At 46.0% G+C, this 22,009-nt stretch overlaps 1 protein-coding gene across 1 annotated transcript in view; it reads left to right on the top strand.

Annotated features, from left to right (window-relative positions):
* The window catches only part of LOC135085609 (serine/threonine-protein kinase BRSK2), a 75,321-nt gene that overhangs the window by 45,550 nt on the left and 7,762 nt on the right, over positions 1-22,009 (top strand). Inside the window, 9 exon segments of the mRNA XM_063980384.1 lie at positions 71-142; positions 744-842; positions 1,909-1,995; positions 3,467-3,580; positions 4,961-5,130; positions 11,571-11,675; positions 18,649-18,730; positions 19,374-19,505; positions 21,808-21,929. Coding sequence (XP_063836454.1) covers positions 71-142; positions 744-842; positions 1,909-1,995; positions 3,467-3,580; positions 4,961-5,130; positions 11,571-11,675; positions 18,649-18,730; positions 19,374-19,505; positions 21,808-21,929 — 983 coding nt within the window.

Here is a 22,009-nt window from a genome sequence, read left to right as displayed (position 1 = left end):
TTAAAATCTCATGCCGGCTACGCGGCTGTGTAATAACATTTTGAACAGTACAATATTCTTTAATTTTCAGCATCACCATCAGTTAGAGAACATCATCATCAGAGAGCGAACTCCACTGGGCCTACCATCAGTCTCAATATAAGTACGTATTTTTTTTAAAATAATGAATGATTTGTAAATAAACACTTTAGTAAAATACTAGAATTTCTATAAGATAAGTTTTGAAATCGGACTGGAAACAAAAAAGATACAAGCAAGTATGGAAAAAGCTGAGCGTGACGTCAAATGTCACGCGTCCATAGTAGCCCATATTATGGGACTCTGCGTGTTGTTCTAACGTGACCAGTGACGTCACGAGATTTCTAATGTCTATCTATACTAATGTTATAAATGCGAAAGTAACTCTGTCTGTCTGTCTCGCTTACACGCGTAAACCACTGAACCGATTTTTATGAAATTTGGCATAGAGATAGTTTGAGTCTCGGGAAAGGACATAGGATAGTTTTTATGCCGGTTTTTGAAACAAGGTCGAGCGCGATAAAGTCTTTCTGTGACAGACAAAATTCCACGCGGTCGAAACCGCGGGCGGAAAGCTAGTATCTTATAAAGAAGCCTCTGTCCTTCTCATCTTCCTCTATACCAAAAGCTCAAAGATTCAAAGATTATTTATTAGATAACTCATCAAGGTTTTTCTCATTATGTAGGTACTTGCGATTTTTTCAACGAAACTTCTTACTTTCCAGGTGGTGAACCAGGTGAAGCTGTGATCATCATAAACGAGTCTCCGATCATGGGGTCATCAGTGGCAGTCAGGCCGCACAGTCCATCGCAGTCACATAGAGGTAACATCGTCAGGACATTTAGGCCCAGAACACACGGTGAAACGCAATTGCAACGAAACTGCAACTTCTAGTTACTTTTGAGTTGCATCTAAGTTTCTGCCATAGACTCCGTTGAGAGACCACACATGACGCGACCATTTCAAAGCGGTTTCAAACTGGTTGCTGACTGCAGTTTCGTTGCAATTGCGTTTCACCGTGTGTTCTGGGCCTTAGTCTCCACTGCAGGAGCACGACCCTCTAATTTACCAGAGGCAAATGGAGGATTTGTCCTACACTCCCCACGCTGGCCAGACGGGTTGAGGAGGCCTGACCCGTCTAGCTCAACGGATAGCATTAACATAATGTTCTATCTCTTTCTATTCCTTTAAAGTGAAAGAAAGGTCATTGCTAACATCTCACAGCTCTATCTCTTTATATTTCATAAACGCTTTTGCCCGCGGCTTCACCCGCGTGAATTTAGTCTGTCACAGATCGTCATAAATTATAGCCTAATTATCTTATTCTGGGTTATAAACAATAATACTGTAAAGTTTCATCAAAATCCGTTCAGTAGTTTTTGTGTGAAAGAGTAACAAACATCCAGCATCCACACAAAATTTCGCATTTATAATATTAGTAGGATAATACTGTAAAGTTTCATTAAAATCCGTTCAGTAGTTTTTGTGTGAAAGAGTAACAAACATCCAGACATCCAGATTCCAGACATCCAAACTTTCGCATTTAAGTATAATATTAGTAAGATGAAGTGAAAGAGAAATCGTCACTCCCGGGCCCGCCCAGCCCAACGAATAGCAAGGCTTTCAATTACAATATTGCCCTATCTCTTTCTATCCCATATGAAGTGAGAGAGGTCATCGCTCGGATACTAAGGCTGCGTTTCCATCAGAGATGTGCGAGGATGCGTAAAAGGGCAAGGGACCAATTGAATCGCTTCAGTAAATGAAGCTATTTTATTGGTTCTGTACAAGCACATCCCTCGCTACGCATCCTCGCACATCTCTGGTGGAAACGCAGCCTCAGACTTTCAATTACTATAATGCTCTATCTCTTTCTATTCCATATGAAGTGAGAGAGAGGTCGTCGCTGCCAGGCCCGCCCACAACGCAGTCGCCACCGCAGCCCACTCTGTTCCCTAACTTGGGCACAATCACAGGTAAATATTAATGAAATTTCAAAGTGCCTTAATTGAAATCTTTTTAGTTTTATTGCAAAACGTGTAGGTACAGTCAGCGTCAAATAGTTCGTGACACCCAAACTAGCCAAAAAGTTGGCAATACGTCTTTGCTATAATAGGTAAAGGCACTGGGTCTCTATCAGAAGGAACTCTAGGGGTGGAATCTCCATTGGCGTGAGTTAACGGGCAAGGAGATAATATCTTGGATGGTTAACAATCACTTTTCCTACAATTTAACGTTCCACCAAACTCAACACGCTTTCAAAGATAACCTCGCAGCCGCTTGCTCACACTTGACATGACATAACTGATTGACAGTTATCTTTTTCTGCGCATCAGTCGGGTGTTACGTTTAGGAATCACAAACCTTCTGCTCTACAGATTTCTACAGATAACATAATATTAAGATTGGTACTATTAATCATCAATAATAATTTGCAGCATCTGTGTCCGGCGCCGACATAGGGATGTTTCCGCAAGAGCAAGAGTTTTAATTAGTCCGTCAGTTAGCTTATCAAAAACTACTCAACACGTACTTTTTAAAACGACTGAAAATGTTAAAGCGTGCCAAAGTTTTAAAGAAAAGGCCCGTGACGTCAGTGAGTGCGTAAAAGTGCAGCACTTTGTGACGTCCCGCGGAACTTCAACGTACCATAACTTTGTAATTATTTGTTTGATTGACAATTAAAAATATACGTGTCCAATATTTTTTTATACTCAAATTGACGGACTAAAAATTTTTTTTACGAAACTAGCCTATTGGAATAAGGTTGCGTTGTCAACTTTTTAGCCACCTTGTGTCACGAAATATTTGACGCTGACTGTACAATATGAGTCTAACGCCCGTATTCACAAACATTACTATGAGGTCTCACAGTGCGCGTGGTCGCACACGAACCAATCACAGAGCTCTATTCAACGCTGTGCGTTCGATTTGCCGCTTGTGAATACGGGCGTTACATCAGAGTTGTTCAGCCTTTACTGTAGTACCTTTTACAAGCTGTCAAAAGCGATACTTCAAAAGATTTTACAAAGCCGATGACGTCACTATTATGACAATGAAATTGCAAGTCCTTGTTCTGTTTAAATAAGTACCAACTGATTTTTTTTTTCAATTATAGATGCAAAATATGATTTTTAATAACTTTAAAAGCAATAAACAGTCAATAGACTATTTGACACCATTCTCCAATAATTTGAAATCACAACTTTTTTAAAAAGACACTTCATTCTGGTCTCAAAAACTTAAGTAATTTTAAATTGCCTGTAAATTAAGATTTTTTGTTGCATTGTAATTGAAAAAAAAAAAAAAAAAATTGAGTTGACAAAATAGTGACGTCACGGCTTGTATTGCCATGCAAAATGTATGGGAGAGTCTCGTATAGTTAGTTTTAAAAATACGTAAAAATTATCTTTCTGCCCCCTCTTACTAAATCCCCCCTTTTCCCAGGCGTCCCGCCCGGCGGCGGGGCTGCGGGCGCGGCGGCGCCGTGGCGTGTTCGACTGGCCACCATCAAAAACTCCTTCCTCGGATCGCCACGGTTCCATAGGAGGAAAATGCAGGGTAAGTCATATTATGGTCAGAGCAGACTTATCAACTCGGAAAGGGATCAACACATTATCGCCTTTCGCGCGCTGTTACGATGCGGATGTGTGCGTTGCAGTATGGATGGAGTTTCATACATCTTTCCGGGTTGATAGATGTGCTACGTTCTTTAAATTCTACTATACAGGGTGTTAGGTAAATGGGTATATGAGCTGACACTAGCCCATGTTAACATAGTCATATAAATGGTATGGTGAAGTTAGAAATTTGATATCATCATTTTAATATTTTTAATTTTCATACAAAATAAATTTTATAAAATCCGATTTGTATGAAAATTAAAATAATTAAAATGAAGATATCAATTTTCTGACTTCACCATACCATTTATATGACCATGTTAACATGGGCTAGTGTCGGCTCATATACCCATTTACCTAACACCCTGTATATAGGTCGTGCAATGAGAGTTGAGGCCATCAACACAAACAAAGATTTGTATCTGTATACGCTCATACACTGTCTGCACTGACTTCTAACGTAGTCGGACTGACAAGTGCTTTCTGTCTCGCTTGCGGGTATTAACAAAAGCGAGGTAGCTAGTATATTCGAGATATTTGAACTTGAAGTTGTTTATGTTCAATTTTGATTGAGCGACCAATAATAATGTGCAAGTTGGAGAGAATGAATGGGTGGACAGTAGGGACTGCTGAACTACTGGTAGGGCAAGACAATCATAAATCGACCAATCTGGAAATCATTAAGGCCTATGTACAGCAGTGGAAGTCGTGTTTGAAATTATGATGATGATGAACTTTACAAGAGACCGCTTCATAGCGATAAGGCTGCCTAAATTGCACCGTCTCTCTTGTGTATTTCTTTCTTTTCTTGTTTATCTATTCTTCTTTTCAACCCACTTCAAAAAAAGGAGGAGGTTCTCAATTCGACCCGTATGTTTTTTTTTCTATGTTTGTTACGCGATAACTCCGCTAATTATGAACCGATTTGAACAAATCTTTTTTCGGCGTATAGGTAATACCTCAAGGGTGGTCCCATTTAAATTTAAGAATAAAAAAAACAACCCCCAAGGGTGGAAAATTGGGGATGAATTTTTTTATACGCAATATCTCCGCCGATTATAAACCAATTTGAACGATTATTTTTTTGTTGAATAGGTATTAATAAAAGGGTGGTTTCATGCGAATTTGAAGAAAATATTTCACCCCCAAGGGTGGAAAATTGGGGATGAACTTTTTTATACGCAATATCTCCGCCGATTATGAACCAATTTGAACGATTATTTTTTTGTTGAATAGGTATTACCTATTTGTGTTCACGCATTTGAAGTCGTTTTTTTTTTAAGTTAATTATACTAAATCTCCTATCCTTTTCTTCCAGCGTCCTCCGAAGAAGTCCACCTCACCCCGGAATCGTCTCCGGAGCTGACCAAGCGCTCCTGGTTCGGCTCCCTGCTGCTGTCGGCCGACAAGGAGGAGACCTTCACGGCGCTGGTGAAGGGCAAGCCGCTCGCCACCGTCAAGGCGGACCTCATACACGCCTTCCTGAGCGTGAGTAGTGCTGGGCTAGTGTTGGGCTCGCCAAGTAGTGTGGACTAGTGGTGGGCTCGCGCTGTAGGGTTGGACTAGTGTTGAGGGTCAGCAACTAGTGTCGGGCTAGTGTCGAGTGCGGCGACTAGTGTCGGACTAGTGTCGGGCTAGTGTCGAGTGCGGCGACTAGTGTCGGACTAGTGTCGGGCTAGTGTCGAGTGCGGCGACTAGTGTCGGACTAGTGTCGGGCTAGTGTCGAGTGCGGCGACTAGTGTCGGACTAGTGTCGGGCTAGTGTCGAGTGCGGCAACTAGTGTCGGGGCGCTGGATAGTCCACCTCACCCCGGAATCGTCTCCGGAGCTGACCAAGCGCTCCTGGTTCGGCTCCCTGCTGCTGTCGGCCGACAAGGAGGAGACCTTCACGGCGCTGGTGAAGGGCAAGCCGCTCGCCACCGTCAAGGCGGACCTCATACACGCCTTCCTGAGCGTGAGTAGTGCTGGGCTAGTGTTGGGCTCGCCAAGTAGTGTGGACTAGTGGTGGGCTCGCGCTGTAGGGTTGGACTAGTGTTGAGGGTCAGCAACTAGTGTCGGGCTAGTGTCGAGTGCGGCGACTAGTGTCGGACTAGTGTCGGGCTAGTGTCGAGTGCGGCGACTAGTGTCGGACTAGTGTCGGGCTAGTGTCGAGTGCGGCGACTAGTGTCGGACTAGTGTCGGGCTAGTGTCGAGTGCGGCGACTAGTGTCGGACTAGTGTCGGGCTAGTGTCGAGTGCGGCGACTAGTGTCGGACTAGTGTCGGGCTAGTGTCGAGTGCGGCGACTAGTGTCGGACTAGTGTCGGGCTAGTGTCGAGTGCGGCGACTAGTGTCGGACTAGTGTCGGGCTAGTGTCGAGTGCGGCGACTAGTGTCGGACTAGTGTCGGGCTAGTGTCGAGTGCGGCGACTAGTGTCGGACTAGTGTCGGGCTAGTGTCGAGTGCGGCGACTAGTGTCGGACTAGTGTCGGGCTAGTGTCGAGTGCGGCGACTAGTGTCGGGCTAGTGTCGAGTGCGGCGACTAGTGTCGGACTAGTGTCGGGCTAGTGTCGAGTGCGGCGACTAGTGTCGGACTAGTGTCGGGCTAGTGTCGAGTGCGGCGACTAGTGTCGGACTAGTGTCGGGCTAGTGTCGAGTGCGGCAACTAGTGTCGGGGCGCTGGATAGTCCACCTCACCCCGGAATCGTCTCCGGAGCTGACCAAGCGCTCCTGGTTCGGCTCCCTGCTGCTGTCGGCCGACAAGGAGGAGACCTTCACGGCGCTGGTGAAGGGCAAGCCGCTCGCCACCGTCAAGGCGGACCTCATACACGCCTTCCTGAGCGTGAGTAGTGCTGGGCTAGTGTTGGGCTCGCCAAGTAGTGTGGACTAGTGGTGGGCTCGCGCTGTAGGGTTGGACTAGTGTTGAGGGTCAGCAACTAGTGTCGGGCTAGTGTCGAGTGCGGCGACTAGTGTCGGACTAGTGTCGGGCTAGTGTCGAGTGCGGCGACTAGTGTCGGACTAGTGTCGGGCTAGTGTCGAGTGCGGCGACTAGTGTCGGACTAGTGTCGGGCTAGTGTCGAGTGCGGCGACTAGTGTCGGACTAGTGTCGGGCTAGTGTCGAGTGCGGCGACTAGTGTCGGACTAGTGTCGGGCTAGTGTCGAGTGCGGCGACTAGTGTCGGACTAGTGTCGGGCTAGTGTCGAGTGCGGCGACTAGTGTCGGACTAGTGTCGGGCTAGTGTCGAGTGCGGCGACTAGTGTCGGACTAGTGTCGGGCTAGTGTCGAGTGCGGCGACTAGTGTCGGACTAGTGTCGGGCTAGTGTCGAGTGCGGCGACTAGTGTCGGACTAGTGTCGGGCTAGTGTCGAGTGCGGCGACTAGTGTCGGACTAGTGTCGGGCTAGTGTCGAGTGCGGCGACTAGTGTCGGACTAGTGTCGGGCTAGTGTCGAGTGCGGCGACTAGTGTCGGGCTAGTGTCGAGTGCGGCGACTAGTGTCGGACTAGTGTCGGGCTAGTGTCGAGTGCGGCGACTAGTGTCGGACTAGTGTCGGGCTAGTGTCGAGTGCGGCGACTAGTGTCGGACTAGTGTCGGGCTAGTGTCGAGTGCGGCGACTAGTGTCGGACTAGTGTCGGGCTAGTGTCGAGTGCGGCGACTAGTGTCGGACTAGTGTCGGGCTAGTGTCGAGTGCGGCGACTAGTGTCGGACTAGTGTCGGGCTAGTGTCGAGTGCGGCGACTAGTGTCGGACTAGTGTCGGGCTAGTGTCGAGTGCGGCGACTAGTGTCGGACTAGTGTCGGGCTAGTGTCGAGTGCGGCAACTAGTGTCGGGGCGCTGGATAGTCCACCTCACCCCGGAATCGTCTCCGGAGCTGACCAAGCGCTCCTGGTTCGGCTCCCTGCTGCTGTCGGCCGACAAGGAGGAGACCTTCACGGCGCTGGTGAAGGGCAAGCCGCTCGCCACCGTCAAGGCGGACCTCATACACGCCTTCCTGAGCGTGAGTAGTGCTGGGCTAGTGTTGGGCTCGCCAAGTAGTGTGGACTAGTGGTGGGCTCGCGCTGTAGGGTTGGACTAGTGTTGAGGGTCAGCAACTAGTGTCGGGCTAGTGTCGAGTGCGGCGACTAGTGTCGGACTAGTGTCGGGCTAGTGTCGAGTGCGGCGACTAGTGTCGGACTAGTGTCGGGCTAGTGTCGAGTGCGGCGACTAGTGTCGGACTAGTGTCGGGCTAGTGTCGAGTGCGGCGACTAGTGTCGGACTAGTGTCGGGCTAGTGTCGAGTGCGGCGACTAGTGTCGGACTAGTGTCGGGCTAGTGTCGAGTGCGGCAACTAGTGTCGGGGCGCTGGATAGTCCACCTCACCCCGGAATCGTCTCCGGAGCTGACCAAGCGCTCCTGGTTCGGCTCCCTGCTGCTGTCGGCCGACAAGGAGGAGACCTTCACGGCGCTGGTGAAGGGCAAGCCGCTCGCCACCGTCAAGGCGGACCTCATACACGCCTTCCTGAGCGTGAGTAGTGCTGGGCTAGTGTTGGGCTCGCCAAGTAGTGTGGACTAGTGGTGGGCTCGCGCTGTAGGGTTGGACTAGTGTTGAGGGTCAGCAACTAGTGTCGGGCTAGTGTCGAGTGCGGCGACTAGTGTCGGACTAGTGTCGGGCTAGTGTCGAGTGCGGCGACTAGTGTCGGACTAGTGTCGGGCTAGTGTCGAGTGCGGCGACTAGTGTCGGGCTAGTGTCGGGCTAGTGTCGAGTGCGGCGACTAGTGTCGGACTAGTGTCGGGCTAGTGTCGAGTGCGGCGACTAGTGTCGGACTAGTGTCGGGCTAGTGTCGAGTGCGGCGACTAGTGTCGGACTAGTGTCGGGCTAGTGTCGAGTGCGGCGACTAGTGTCGGACTAGTGTCGGGCTAGTGTCGAGTGCGGCAACTAGTGTCGGGGCGCTGGATAGTCCACCTCACCCCGGAATCGTCTCCGGAGCTGACCAAGCGCTCCTGGTTCGGCTCCCTGCTGCTGTCGGCCGACAAGGAGGAGACCTTCACGGCGCTGGTGAAGGGCAAGCCGCTCGCCACCGTCAAGGCGGACCTCATACACGCCTTCCTGAGCGTGAGTAGTGCTGGGCTAGTGTTGGGCTCGCCAAGTAGTGTGGACTAGTGGTGGGCTCGCGCTGTAGGGTTGGACTAGTGTTGAGGGTCAGCAACTAGTGTCGGGCTAGTGTCGAGTGCGGCGACTAGTGTCGGACTAGTGTCGGGCTAGTGTCGAGTGCGGCGACTAGTGTCGGACTAGTGTCGAGTGCGGCGACTAGTGTCGGGCTAGTGTCGAGTGCGGCGACTAGTGTCGGGCTAGTGTCGAGTGCGGCGACTAGTGTCGGGCTAGTGTCGAGTGCGGCGACTAGTGTCGGACTAGTGTCGGGCTAGTGTCGAGTGCGGCGACTAGTGTCGGACTAGTGTCGAGTGCGGCGACTAGTGTCGGGCTAGTGTCGAGTGCGGCGACTAGTGTCGGGCTAGTGTCGAGTGCGGCGACTAGTGTCGGACTAGTGTCGGGCTAGTGTCGAGTGCGGCGACTAGTGTCGGACTAGTGTCGGGCTAGTGTCGAGTGCGGCGACTAGTGTCGGACTAGTGTCGGGCTAGTGTCGAGTGCGGCGACTAGTGTCGGACTAGTGTCGGGCTAGTGTCGAGTGCGGCGACTAGTGTCGGACTAGTGTCGGGCTAGTGTCGAGTGCGGCGACTAGTGTCGGACTAGTGTCGGGCTAGTGTCGAGTGCGGCGACTAGTGTCGGACTAGTGTCGGGCTAGTGTCGAGTGCGGCAACTAGTGTCGGGGCGCTGGATAGTCCACCTCACCCCGGAATCGTCTCCGGAGCTGACCAAGCGCTCCTGGTTCGGCTCCCTGCTGCTGTCGGCCGACAAGGAGGAGACCTTCACGGCGCTGGTGAAGGGCAAGCCGCTCGCCACCGTCAAGGCGGACCTCATACACGCCTTCCTGAGCGTGAGTAGTGCTGGGCTAGTGTTGGGCTCGCCAAGTAGTGTGGACTAGTGGTGGGCTCGCGCTGTAGGGTTGGACTAGTGTTGAGGGTCAGCAACTAGTGTCGGGCTAGTGTCGAGTGCGGCAACTAGTGTCGGGGCGCTGGATAGTCCACCTCACCCCGGAATCGTCTCCGGAGCTGACCAAGCGCTCCTGGTTCGGCTCCCTGCTGCTGTCGGCCGACAAGGAGGAGACCTTCACGGCGCTGGTGAAGGGCAAGCCGCTCGCCACCGTCAAGGCGGACCTCATACACGCCTTCCTGAGCGTGAGTAGTGCTGGGCTAGTGTTGGGCTCGCCAAGTAGTGTGGACTAGTGGTGGGCTCGCGCTGTAGGGTTGGACTAGTGTTGAGGGTCAGCAACTAGTGTCGGGCTAGTGTCGAGTGCGGCGACTAGTGTCGGACTAGTGTCGGGCTAGTGTCGAGTGCGGCGACTAGTGTCGGACTAGTGTCGGGCTAGTGTCGAGTGCGGCGACTAGTGTCGGACTAGTGTCGGGCTAGTGTCGAGTGCGGCGACTAGTGTCGGACTAGTGTCGGGCTAGTGTCGAGTGCGGCGACTAGTGTCGGACTAGTGTCGGGCTAGTGTCGAGTGCGGCGACTAGTGTCGGACTAGTGTCGGGCTAGTGTCGAGTGCGGCGACTAGTGTCGGACTAGTGTCGGGCTAGTGTCGAGTGCGGCGACTAGTGTCGGACTAGTGTCGGGCTAGTGTCGAGTGCGGCGACTAGTGTCGGACTAGTGTCGGGCTAGTGTCGAGTGCGGCGACTAGTGTCGGACTAGTGTCGGGCTAGTGTCGAGTGCGGCAACTAGTGTCGGGGCGCTGGATAGTCCACCTCACCCCGGAATCGTCTCCGGAGCTGACCAAGCGCTCCTGGTTCGGCTCCCTGCTGCTGTCGGCCGACAAGGAGGAGACCTTCACGGCGCTGGTGAAGGGCAAGCCGCTCGCCACCGTCAAGGCGGACCTCATACACGCCTTCCTGAGCGTGAGTAGTGCTGGGCTAGTGTTGGGCTCGCCAAGTAGTGTGGACTAGTGGTGGGCTCGCGCTGTAGGGTTGGACTAGTGTTGAGGGTCAGCAACTAGTGTTGGACTAGTGTTGAGGGTCGGTAAGTGTGTTGGACTAGTGTTGAGGGCCAGTAACTAGTGTTGAGGACCAGCAACTAGTGTTGAGGGTCGATAAGTGTGTTGGATTAGTGTTGGGCTAGTGTTGAGGGTCGGTAAGTGTGTTGGACTAGTGTTGAGGGTCAGTAACTAGTGTTGAGGGCCAGTAACTAGTGTTGGACTAGTGTTGAGGGTCAGTAACTAGTGTTGGACTAGTGTTGGGGGACTCTTAGTAGTGTTGAGGGTCACTTAGTAGTCTTGGAGGTCACTTAGTAGTCTTGGAGGTCACTTAGTAGTGCTGGGCTAGTGTTGCGGCGGACACAGGCGAGGGCTAGTGTTGGCGCGCACTGTTGGGGAGCCGACTGGTGGCGGGCTAGTGTCGGGGGTCGGTTAGTGTGTTGGACTAGTGTTGGGGGTCACTTAGTAGGGTTGGGGGTCACTTGGTAGGGTTTGACTAGTGTTGGGGGTCTCTTAGTAGTGTTGGGGGTCACTTAGTAGTGTTGGGCTAGTGTTGGAGGTCGCTTGGTAGTGTCGGACTAGTGTTGAGGGTCACTTAGTAGTGTTGGACTAGTGTTGGGGTCTCTTAGTAGTGTTGAGGGTCACTTAGTAGTGTTGAATAACCCAGGAATATTTATAATTATTTATAATTTTCAAATAAGTTTGAGATGCGACTCTTATCGTTGGAAATTAAATAACTTTGTATGTGTGATGTGTGTGTGTGTGTGTATGTGTGTGGGTGAGTGTGTGTATGTGTGTGGGTGAGTGTGTGTGTGTGAGTGTGTGTGTGTGTGTGTGTGTGTGTGTGTGTGTGTGTGTGTATTATTTATATTTATGCAAATGATTTATTTCTTCCCACAGATAGCGGAGCTGTCTCACAGCGTGCTGAGCCCGATGTCGTTTCGCGTGGAGTACAAGCGCGGGTCCAACGCGCCTGCCATGTTCCAACGGCACGTCCGGTTTCAGGTGACTACCTAAACTGTACCTTATGCAGCTGTCATAGAAACTAATTTGCTACAAACTTAGATTAATAAAACCTAGATGGATAGTCTTCATACAAACGCTTCGTCAAGAGTGAGGCATAAATCTTATGTCATTAGTGTCAATTTTGTTGGGGAGTGTAGACAGTGAAGGCGATTTTCCCGAAAGTAGGGAAATTTTTAATACGTTTTTAATTATTTTATAATTAACAAAAACAAAACGCATCATGTACTTACTTATTTATTGAATTCAAAGAACCTACTTAATTACAGTAAGATAAGTCGACTTAAAAGTCTCGATTTCATAAAAAAGGACGTGTATTTGTAAACAATTGGGAAATAAATTTTCTTGTTACTGGTATTATTCCCGTATTTAATTTTTGAAAGCCAAATTCGAGCAAAATACGCGTCGATTTGTAGTACTTACTTATGAAATGTAACACTGGTCACTTTCTTTCCTTTTTCTGATGTATTTAGACACCCTTTCACAGCCCAAACCGTCTTATTTAATTAAAATTCGTCGGACGTTCAAATCAAATCAAATCAAAAATGTTTTATTCGTTAGCAAACCAACTTTTACAAAAATTGTGGTGACATACCTAGTAAGTAAAAGTATACCTGTATCAGGTAGTCACCGCCCATTCAGACAGTGCTAGTTTTGGGTAAGTTTAACAAACAAAAAAACAAAATGGTTATTAATTAGATTACAAACTTGAAGTAGAAGGTAAAGAAAAAATATAAGGTGAATTAGAAAATATGGTGTTTGTAAGTGTGTGTGTGTGTGTGTGTGTGTGTGTGTGTTATGTTGTATTATGTTAAGTTATGATAGAGAGTGATTTTACGTTTTTATATGCCTTTTTTTAGCTTTCAGGTATTTTGATAAATTTTATATATTATTTTTTAAAAGTGTTTCGGTATCCAAATAGCTAAGCGATTTTAACCAGAGTGTAAGTTTCTCTTTACAAGAGTGAGATGTAAGCGGATAAATGCTCAGTATTTTGTTAATTTTATTGTACAAGAAACCAGCTTGTCTAGTGAATTGCCTGCTAGCAAAGGCTGTTTTGGAAGGAATAGTAGGAGCAGCTTTGTCCTTTCTTCTTTTGTTATTAATTTTAGGGTCATAGTATATACTTTTATGTATTTTCAATATGGCAGCTAATATATATAGTTTTCTTATAGAAAGGAGATCTCCGTGTTTATAAAGTTCTTCAGTAGAATGTCTGAAAGGCAGAGAGTACATTACTTTAAGTAACCGTCTTTGCGTTCTTTCTACCTCCAGAAGTTTCGTTTTAGTTGAGCCCCCCCAAACTGAGATTCCATAGCAAAAAACTGATTGAGCTAGAGCTATATAGATTTTATTTATGAGGTCCTTAGTTGTGACATGCCTAAGCTTTTTAAAAATCCATGTAAGTTTTCTTATTCGATTCATTAGCATGTCCAAGTGTGAATGCCAAGATAGATGAGAATCTATAATAACGCCTAGATATCGAGTAGTGGAAACTCTCTCAATACAAAGACATGTACATGTGTTTTGTTGGGAACTGTCACAAATATGTAGTTTGATTTGAAAGTTTTCTTCCGGTTGTGTGCGTTTATTAGGTGTGAAGCAAATAAAATTACTTTTTTTAATGTTTAGTGTGAGTAGGTTTGAGTTTAACCATTTTTTTATAGTTGTAAGTCCTTCAACTGCTGTCCCTTGCACATCGTCCCATGATTTTCCAGTAAAGATAATGGCTGTATCATCAGCATAAGAAATTATTTTTGCATTTGGGATTTTCATGTTACATAGTTCATTGATGTACAGTAAAAATAGGGTTGGCCCTAGGACGCTTCCCTGTGGGACACCAAAAGACGAGATTTCAACCAAGTCACTCACGTTATCTGCTATCTTAACTTGTTGTTTTCTGTCTTGAAGGTAACTAGTCAAAAGGGCCAAGGGGACACCTCTAATACCATATTTTTCAAGCCGGAGCACAAGGGTGGAGACCGAGATTGTGTCAAAGGCTTTTTTTAGATCTAAAAATACTCCAAGACATTTATTACCTTTGTCTACATGTTCGACTATTGATGACGTTAAAGTTAGAATAGCTTCTTCAGTTGATAGTTTCTGTCTAAATCCAAATTGCGAGGGGGACAATATGTTAAAATTATTTAAAAAATTTACTAGTCTACTATTAATAAGTTTTTCCAATATTTTTGAAATTGAAGTTAAGACCGAAATGGGGCGATAGTTGCTGACGCAGCCTTTGTCACCACCCTTGTGCACAGGTGTTACAATTGCTCGTTTAAGCGATGTAGGAAATATGCCAAGTCTAAAGCAAGTATTAGCTAAATGACAAATGATTGGGATTATTAAATTTTGAGATAGTTTCAAAAACTTTGTTGTAATGCCGTCCCACCCCGGAGCGCTATCGGATTTAAGATTCATAAGCACTCTATATATTTCTTCATTGTCAGTATCTATCAGTACAAAGGATGTGCTTTGGGTTTCTGAAAAATCGTTATTTAATCGGGGGGAAGTGTTCGTTACAGTATCTTTTACAGAAAGTGATCGCCGGTGACGACAGTCAACCTCCGCAAAAGACACTGCTGGGTGTTCTTTACTTAATTCATTTGCAAGGTTACTTCCAACCTCTGCAAAGTAGGAATTGACTTCATTTAGCGATTTCAGAATGGTAGGTTTTATGTTAAGTAAATCTGAGTTGCAGGTTTTTTTAGGTTTAAAGGTAGCAATATTGTTGATGGTGTTCCATAATTCTTTTGGATTATTTTTTGATTTGATTAGTTCCTCTCTCTCATAAGTACGCTTTAACTTTTTAATCAGATTATTTATATAGTTTCTGTATCTCCTGTAGATTATTCTTAATATCTCATTTTCGGGATTCTCACGCAAAGTTTTTTGCATTCTGTTTCTGTTCTTTATACACCTTAGAATGCCATTTGTGATCCAAGGTTTGCAGATTCTCTTACTCCTACTTATCTTAATAGTGTTTGTGTTTGTGTCTATAGATTCTTTTATTACATTAATTAATTTATCGACTATGTTGTTAGGATCTGTGAGTAGCATTATCGATTGTATATCTTTTTCCTCTAATGTTTGTATAGCTCCACTATAATTTACTACTGTTTTAGTTTTTTTATAATTATTTATTATGTTTTTGATGTTTTTAAGATTCATAAGTATTAGATAGTGATCAGTAACGGTTGTTTCAAGAACAGAAATAAAAGCATCTTTTTTATTAGCCTCAAGTTTCAGCATAAAGTGGTCTAAGCAGCTGGATTCCCGTGTGGGTAGGGAATGTCCAGTTGAGATACCATGAAAGGATAGCATATCAAGGTAATTGAGTCTATTTTTACGATCTTGAGATTTTTCCTGTGAATCTGGTGTAAGGTTTATGTTAATATCTCCAGTTATTATGATATTTTTGTGATTAGTCAACGTGTTTAGATATTCATTTAGCGAGTTAATAAAGATTTCTGCATTTGCATTAGATGGGGAACGATATATGCATATAACTGCTATGTCATTTAGTATAATCTGTAAACATGAAGCATGTTGGAGAATGATTTCTTTTGCTTGTACATTATGATGATTTTTTATGTACACAACAACTCCGTCGGCTTGGTTTATGTGGTTACTTGTAGTGAACGATTTGTAGTTTGCGATATTCGGTACAGATTTGTTAGGATTTAGTCTACATTCCGTTAGAACTTGTATGTCGATATCAAAGTCAAGCTGTGTCAGTGATATTTGTAGGTCATCTAAGTTATTGTAAACACTTCTAATATTTTGTGTTATGATTGTTAGGTCAGAATTCTTTTTTGTCATATATTTAGATATATCGTTTATGTCACATTTGACAGTTTTTGCCGTTTCAATCTGGTCTATTTCATGCAAGTTTACGAGTGTACTATTCATTTAGGTTTAGAATGTTAAGATCAGTCGTATTTAGACGTTTATAAAGTGTTTTAAAAAAGTTAAGGTTGTTTATTTTATTTATAAATCTCAAAACAGTAACAGATTTTAGATATTTGGATGAATTGTTTAAAAAGGTATTGGCATATAAAGCATAGTGTGTTTGTGTGTGAAAAGTTGTGTTTGTGAGTGTGTGATTGTGTGAGTAGTTTAAACGAAATCTGTGAACACTCATTAGTAATGTTAACAATAGTTGAAAGTAAGTACGATAAAAATAAAAACTAGTCATGCCGATTGCAATAGAGTGTGCACCTGTGCTTCATTGTTGATCAGTATTATAGGTGAACTTTCATCTTTTCTGACATAAATCTTTCCGAAGCTGGTCCAGCAGAACTTGTATGATTTCGATTTAGCCAAATCTCTGGCCAAAAAGAATAAGCGGGAGCCTTTCACTGTCAGATGCTCGGAAACAAAGATTGGCTGATCCTCATTACTTGTAGAGCCCATATGTTTCGCACGTAGTTTTTCCTTCCTTTTCGTATTGAACGATTTACATGTCTTCATGAAGTCGTTTTTTATAAGTGTGGAAGCAGTCTCAACGACTATGGGCGTATTCTTGTTATCTTTCTTACCACTTCTAACCCTGTAAATATCCTTTATATCATTCTTAGTCAAAGTGTAGTCGACGTTTTTGGATAGAGTCAACACCATATTTATTAGAGAAGTTTTATCTTCGTCATTAGTTTTAGGTACGTTTTTTATTTCCAAATGTTGCTTTCTTCTTTCTCTCTGTAGGTCTTCAATTTTATCTTCCAATATTGTTATTTCCTCTCTGTCTTTTTTTGCTTGCACCTCCATTTGGTCAACTTTCTTCTTCAGTTCTTCATTTTGACTTGCAAGAAATGCAAGAGAGTTTTCAATATTTTTATTCGATTGCTGGATTTCATTAAGGGTAGAGGTGATTTTTTTCGTCTCATTCTCTTGCGATGTCATCAGAGATTGAAACATTACTTTAAATTCTTCCCTGAGTGCTTCCACTTCTTCACCGCAGGCACAATCTCTTTTCCTTTTTATAGTAAATCTTTGTCGTGGATAATTTGTAGGAGTTGTAAGGTCTGTTGTGGTTCCACTTAATAAGCTTATATTGGATTCCGAGGAAGATTTGTCCATTTTTGCTTCGTTGCTGTACCAGGGTTCTATGAATACTCAGAAGGTTCTTGTACTAGTTGCGCGCCAGTAATAATCGCGGTCCCAGAATTTGTAGCACTAAGAAATCGTTGTTATTTAGTCGAACAAGATACCAGGATCGCAGAGAGCACCAGGAGATTATATTCATTCGAGGCCCGTAGCAGTGATCGCTCGGGGCGCGTAGCGGCGATGACGTAGAAAGTAGGTGGGGCCTAGTAGCGATTCACTTTTCGTCGTAGCACTATTGTAGCACGCCGTGGCTCCGTAGCGATTCGTAGCAAACAGCCGGGGAAGATGGGTGTTACAATAGTTCTTTGCGGTTTATGTGCTCCTGGTACTTACGATGCTTTGGGTAGCTTCCATGAGTAGCGGGCGCAACCAGGGAGACAGTGGTAGCCGCTTACGGAGATGGCAATCGTAGGCGAGACGCCATGTCCTCAGCCGCGCGTGTAACCTCCTTAATATTTATGCACTCCTATTTTTCCATACGAATATTTATCGCGTAAAACTTTAATTTAATTCATTTTAAAGATTCGAATAAACTCATTGAGACGTCTGCTCGCGAACGAGGTCCGAGGGGAAGGGGACGTGTTTACCAATTTTTCACTTTGACAGTTCATGTGACGTTTACGGGTAAGCCATTCTGGCTTACTAAAAGCTGCCTCACCTTTCGTGCACTGACTATCTATCTAGGTTTTATTAATCTAAGGCTACAAACATGTATAGTCTGACGTAAAGTTTCGGATCGAGCACTAGCGATGTTTCAGAGACACGTCCGGTTTCAGGTGACTACCTAAACTGTACCTTATGCAGCTGTCATAGAAACTAATTTGCTACAAACAAGTATAGTCTGACGTAAAGTTTCGAATCGAGCACTAGCGATGTTCCAGAGACACGTCCGGTTTCAGGTGACTAGCTAAACTGTACCTTATGCAGCTGTCATAGAAACTAATTTGCTACAAACATGTATAGTCTGACGTAAAGTTTCGGATCGAGCACTAGCGATGTTCTAAAGCCCGGTCCGTGAGCACGTAGAATTTAGTCCAATGACCCCTAGCTACCCATCCTGATCGCTCGCGCGTAATTATATTGCTGTCGCGACTGTGCGACTGGCACCCGCAGTGAGTGTGCGAGCGCGATAGCAACATAATTACGCGCGAGCGATAAGGATGGGTAGCTAGGGGTCATTGGACAAAATTCTACGTGCTCACGGACCAGACTATAGTAGAGACACGTCCAGTTTCAGGTGACTAGCTAAACAGTACCATATGCAGGTGTTATAAGAGTCACTTTGCAATAACTCACTATTGATCGACCCCATAGAAAGCTTGCGACATACTAAGTCCTCAGTTGACCATCACGGTCATTTAGTGTCCAATGCAAGAGCACGACACTCCAACGAAGAGATCCTATGACTCTGCCGAAACTACTCAGCTATCAATTCCTTTTTGATATTGTAAATGTGAAAGCAACTCTGCCTGTTCACGCATAAAACTACTGAAACGATATTGATGGTGGTAAAAAGGCCCTAGAGAAAAACTTTGGTTAGTTTTATTCTAGTTTTTGTGTGGGAAAGCCTCCCACTAGGTGGTGAAGGTCGCGTGAGGTGCCTGGATACGGGCGGCACAGGACCGGTCTTAAAGGAAAACCTTGGGGGAGGCCTTTGTCCAGCAGTGGACATCTTTCGGCTGAAACGAACGAACGAACGAACAATCTTAGTTTTTAAAAGGGGAAACAAAGAAATAATGAAAAATTAAATCCTTATTTATTTAATATGCATGATGTTCTGAACTTTTTTTAATTTAATTTATTATTTTGAGATATTTTTGATTAACTACGTTTCATTTATTTACAGGTTGATATTTCGACAATAACCAAAGCTCCCGGCGAGAATGGGAAGGAGTATCTGTATGCCATCACCTTCACGTTACTATCGGGTAAGAATTTATCCATTATACAGCACCTGTATAAAATATGTAGTAGAAGAAAGTATGAAGTAAATATCATTATACTGTTTATAAAAGTGTTTGTGTGTTGCCAAATCCCGTATAGTCTGATAAATTCGACAATCCGACACCTGCAAATCATTTCACCCTGGGTCCACTAGTGTCGAGTAATTGTCGCACTTACGTTTTGCTAAACGAAAATGCTTTCTTAGCTCGCGTCAAAGCGACAAATTAGAACAAAGCGCTATGGCCACTTTAGGCATTTCTTCAAGTTACTCGTGTTTAAAATTATGTAAGATGCGATTTTTAACGCTAGATATTTTTAATAACTATTATATCTCTAAAGACCGGTCTGCGAGCACGTAGAATTTTGTCCAATGACCCTTAGCTACCCATCCTTACCGCTCGCGCGTAATTATATCGCTGTCGCTGTGGCGGTCGCAGTAAGTGTGCGAGCGCGACAGCAATATAATTATGCGCGAGCGATAAGCATGGGTATCTTGGGGTTGTTGGACGAAATTCTACGTGGTCCCATTGTCACCCAATCGGGATCTGATGATGGGATCCTAGGGAAATCGAGGGCAAACCTCAAATTTTGTAGGAACGTATTAAGTTTTTATGTTTTTTGTTACAGGCAACATCAGGCGCTTCCGCCGAGTCTGCGAGGTCGTCCAGGCGGCCGTGTGTCGCGCGCCCGGCGCGTCCCGCGCGCCCGCGCTGCACCCGCCCTCGCCGCGCGCGCCGCGCCGGCACATACACCCGCACGGTAACACGTAGTGCCAGTCCTTACCAACAGATGGCGTTGATACTTGAGTTCTAGTTAGTATGGCGCGCGCCTCCGCCACATACAGCACGGTAACACCAACAGATGGCGTTGATACACGAGTTAGTATGGCGCGCGCCTCTGCCACATACACCCGCACGGTAACACGCAGTGCTAGTCTTCATCAACAGATGGCGCTGATACTTGAGTTACTAGGGCGCGCGCCGCCCCGCCTACTAACCTGCATCGCGGTGACGAAGTTTTTTACCCTGACTGGTATATATAGAAACTGAGGTAGCATAATTTGTAGGAAACAATTCCACCTTGGTTTCCTTATCGTGGTTGATGATCGTCCAAGACACTGTGGCGTCTTAAACAGTTGTAATAAGGGCGAGTTTGCTACAACAATGTATAGACGCCCGTATTAACGATGCTTGCTTAAGTGAAGCAGCAAATCGAACGCACAGCGTTTAATAGAGCTCTGTGATTGGTTCGTGTGTCACCCTGTGCGTCCACGCGCACTGTGAGACTCACCCGGCGCGTCCCGCGCGCCCGCGCTGCACCCGCCCTCGCCCCGCGCGCCGCGCCGCCACATACACCCGCACGGTAACACGTAGTGCTAGTCCTTACCAACAGATGGCGTTGATACTTGAGTTCTAGTTAGTATGACGCCACATACACCCGCACGGTAACACGTAGTGCCAGTCTTCACCAACAGATGGCGCTGAGACTTAAGTTACTATGCTGCGCGTCTCCGCCACATACACCCAAGGTAACACCAACAGATGGCGTTGATGCTTGAGTTAATATGCTGCGCGCCTCCGCCACATACACACGCACGGTAACACCAATAGATGGCGCTGATGCTTGAGTTACTATGGCGCGCGCCGACGCGCCTGCTAACCTGCATCGCGGTGACGAAGTTTTTTACCCAGACTGGTATATAGAGAAACTGAGGTAGCATAATTTGTAATAAGCAATTACACCTTGGTTTCCTTATCGTGGTTGATCATCCAAGACATTGTGGCGTCTTAAGTTGTGTAAATAAGGGCGAGTTTGCTACAACAATGTATTTGTGGCACGCCCGTATTAACGATGCTTGCTTAAGTGACGCAACAAATCGAACGCTCAGCCACAGAATAAGTAATAGTACAGGTACAGAAGGATTACTCCGCAAGACGATTTAAATAAATGCGAGTCTTGCTACGACGCGATACAGTGGAATTCAGCTCGCACAGCACTAAGTACCTACAATTTTATTCACCTACAAGTTTTGTCTCTTTCTATCGCGTGCCTCTGAACTCTTCTTACGCTGTTAGGGTTGCTGTCTAGTAGTGTCTAGTAAAAAAATTATTAATCTACTTATTTGTAATGAGGTACGTATGTAGGTAAGTACGCATTGATTATGGAAAACCTTGGAAGAGGCCTTTGTCCAGCAGTGGACGTCATTTTTGGCTGAAACGAACGAACGCAATCTGAGCAGTAGTCATGGTAGGTTAGGTTCCTATACTATCCTAAGAATTATTGATTACCTACATGGCCAACATACCTTTCAGCATCTTTGGGAAGCGAAAAAAAAGATAAATCCGGTAGATTTCTTTTCGAATTTAAACACCCGAACGCCGCACAATAATATTTCTTTCTCTTTATGTCCATTTTTAAATAATACTTCGATCATAGAATTAGGTACTACAACGCACGCCAGCGTCCTGACGGGTGCGCGCGTGACACTCGACTGACATAATACCCGCCGGCGGGGCGCTTCGCTGTAGGTAATTATCGGATGTACCGCGCGGAGTGAGCCAGGCCTGGCTCAGCGTTGAATAGAGCTCTGTGATTGGTTACTGTGGTCACCGTGTGCGTCCACACGCGCTGTGAGACCTCATAGTAACGTTTGTGAAATTGAATACGGGCGGGGCGGTACCATAGCAAAGTGATACAGGCCGCAGTGTGTCGCGCGCCCGGCGCGTCCCGCGCGCCCGCGCTGCCACATACACCCGCACGGTAACACGTAGTGCTAGTTACTTTAGTTAGTTAGTAACACGTAGTTCACCAACAGATGGCGTTGATACTTGAGTTCTAGTTAGTATGGCGCGCGTCGCCGCGCTTGCTAACCTGCATCGCGGTGACGAAGTTTTTTATCCTGTTATATCCTATATTTGTATACATACACGCGCCTGGCGCCTCCCGCGTGAAAGACAAGGATATTAAAAAATATAGGTTACACACGATTCTTATAACAAACTAAATAAAATTATCTTTATTTGGCCTAATAGACTGCTAATTAATTAAATTATCTCCCCAGCCGCCGGCGAGATACCAGACAGTCCAGAGACGCCTCATCAGCAATCCGACCACGACAGCGACTCGTCAGTCATCGACGCGGCCAAGAGTACCAGTCATACTTCCATCGACCAGCTGGAGCAGGTGAGACTTACCCACCTCTCGCTCCCACCGCTGCAACTCCTGTGCAGCCAGGATCTACAGCTTGACCGCTAAACCAGAGT

This window comes from Ostrinia nubilalis, chromosome 29, assembly GCF_963855985.1.
Source record: "Ostrinia nubilalis chromosome 29, ilOstNubi1.1, whole genome shotgun sequence".
Lineage (NCBI taxonomy): Eukaryota > Metazoa > Arthropoda > Insecta > Lepidoptera > Crambidae > Ostrinia > Ostrinia nubilalis.
Note: the sequence above shows the minus strand (reverse complement) of the source record. Positions and strands in the feature narration are given on the sequence as shown.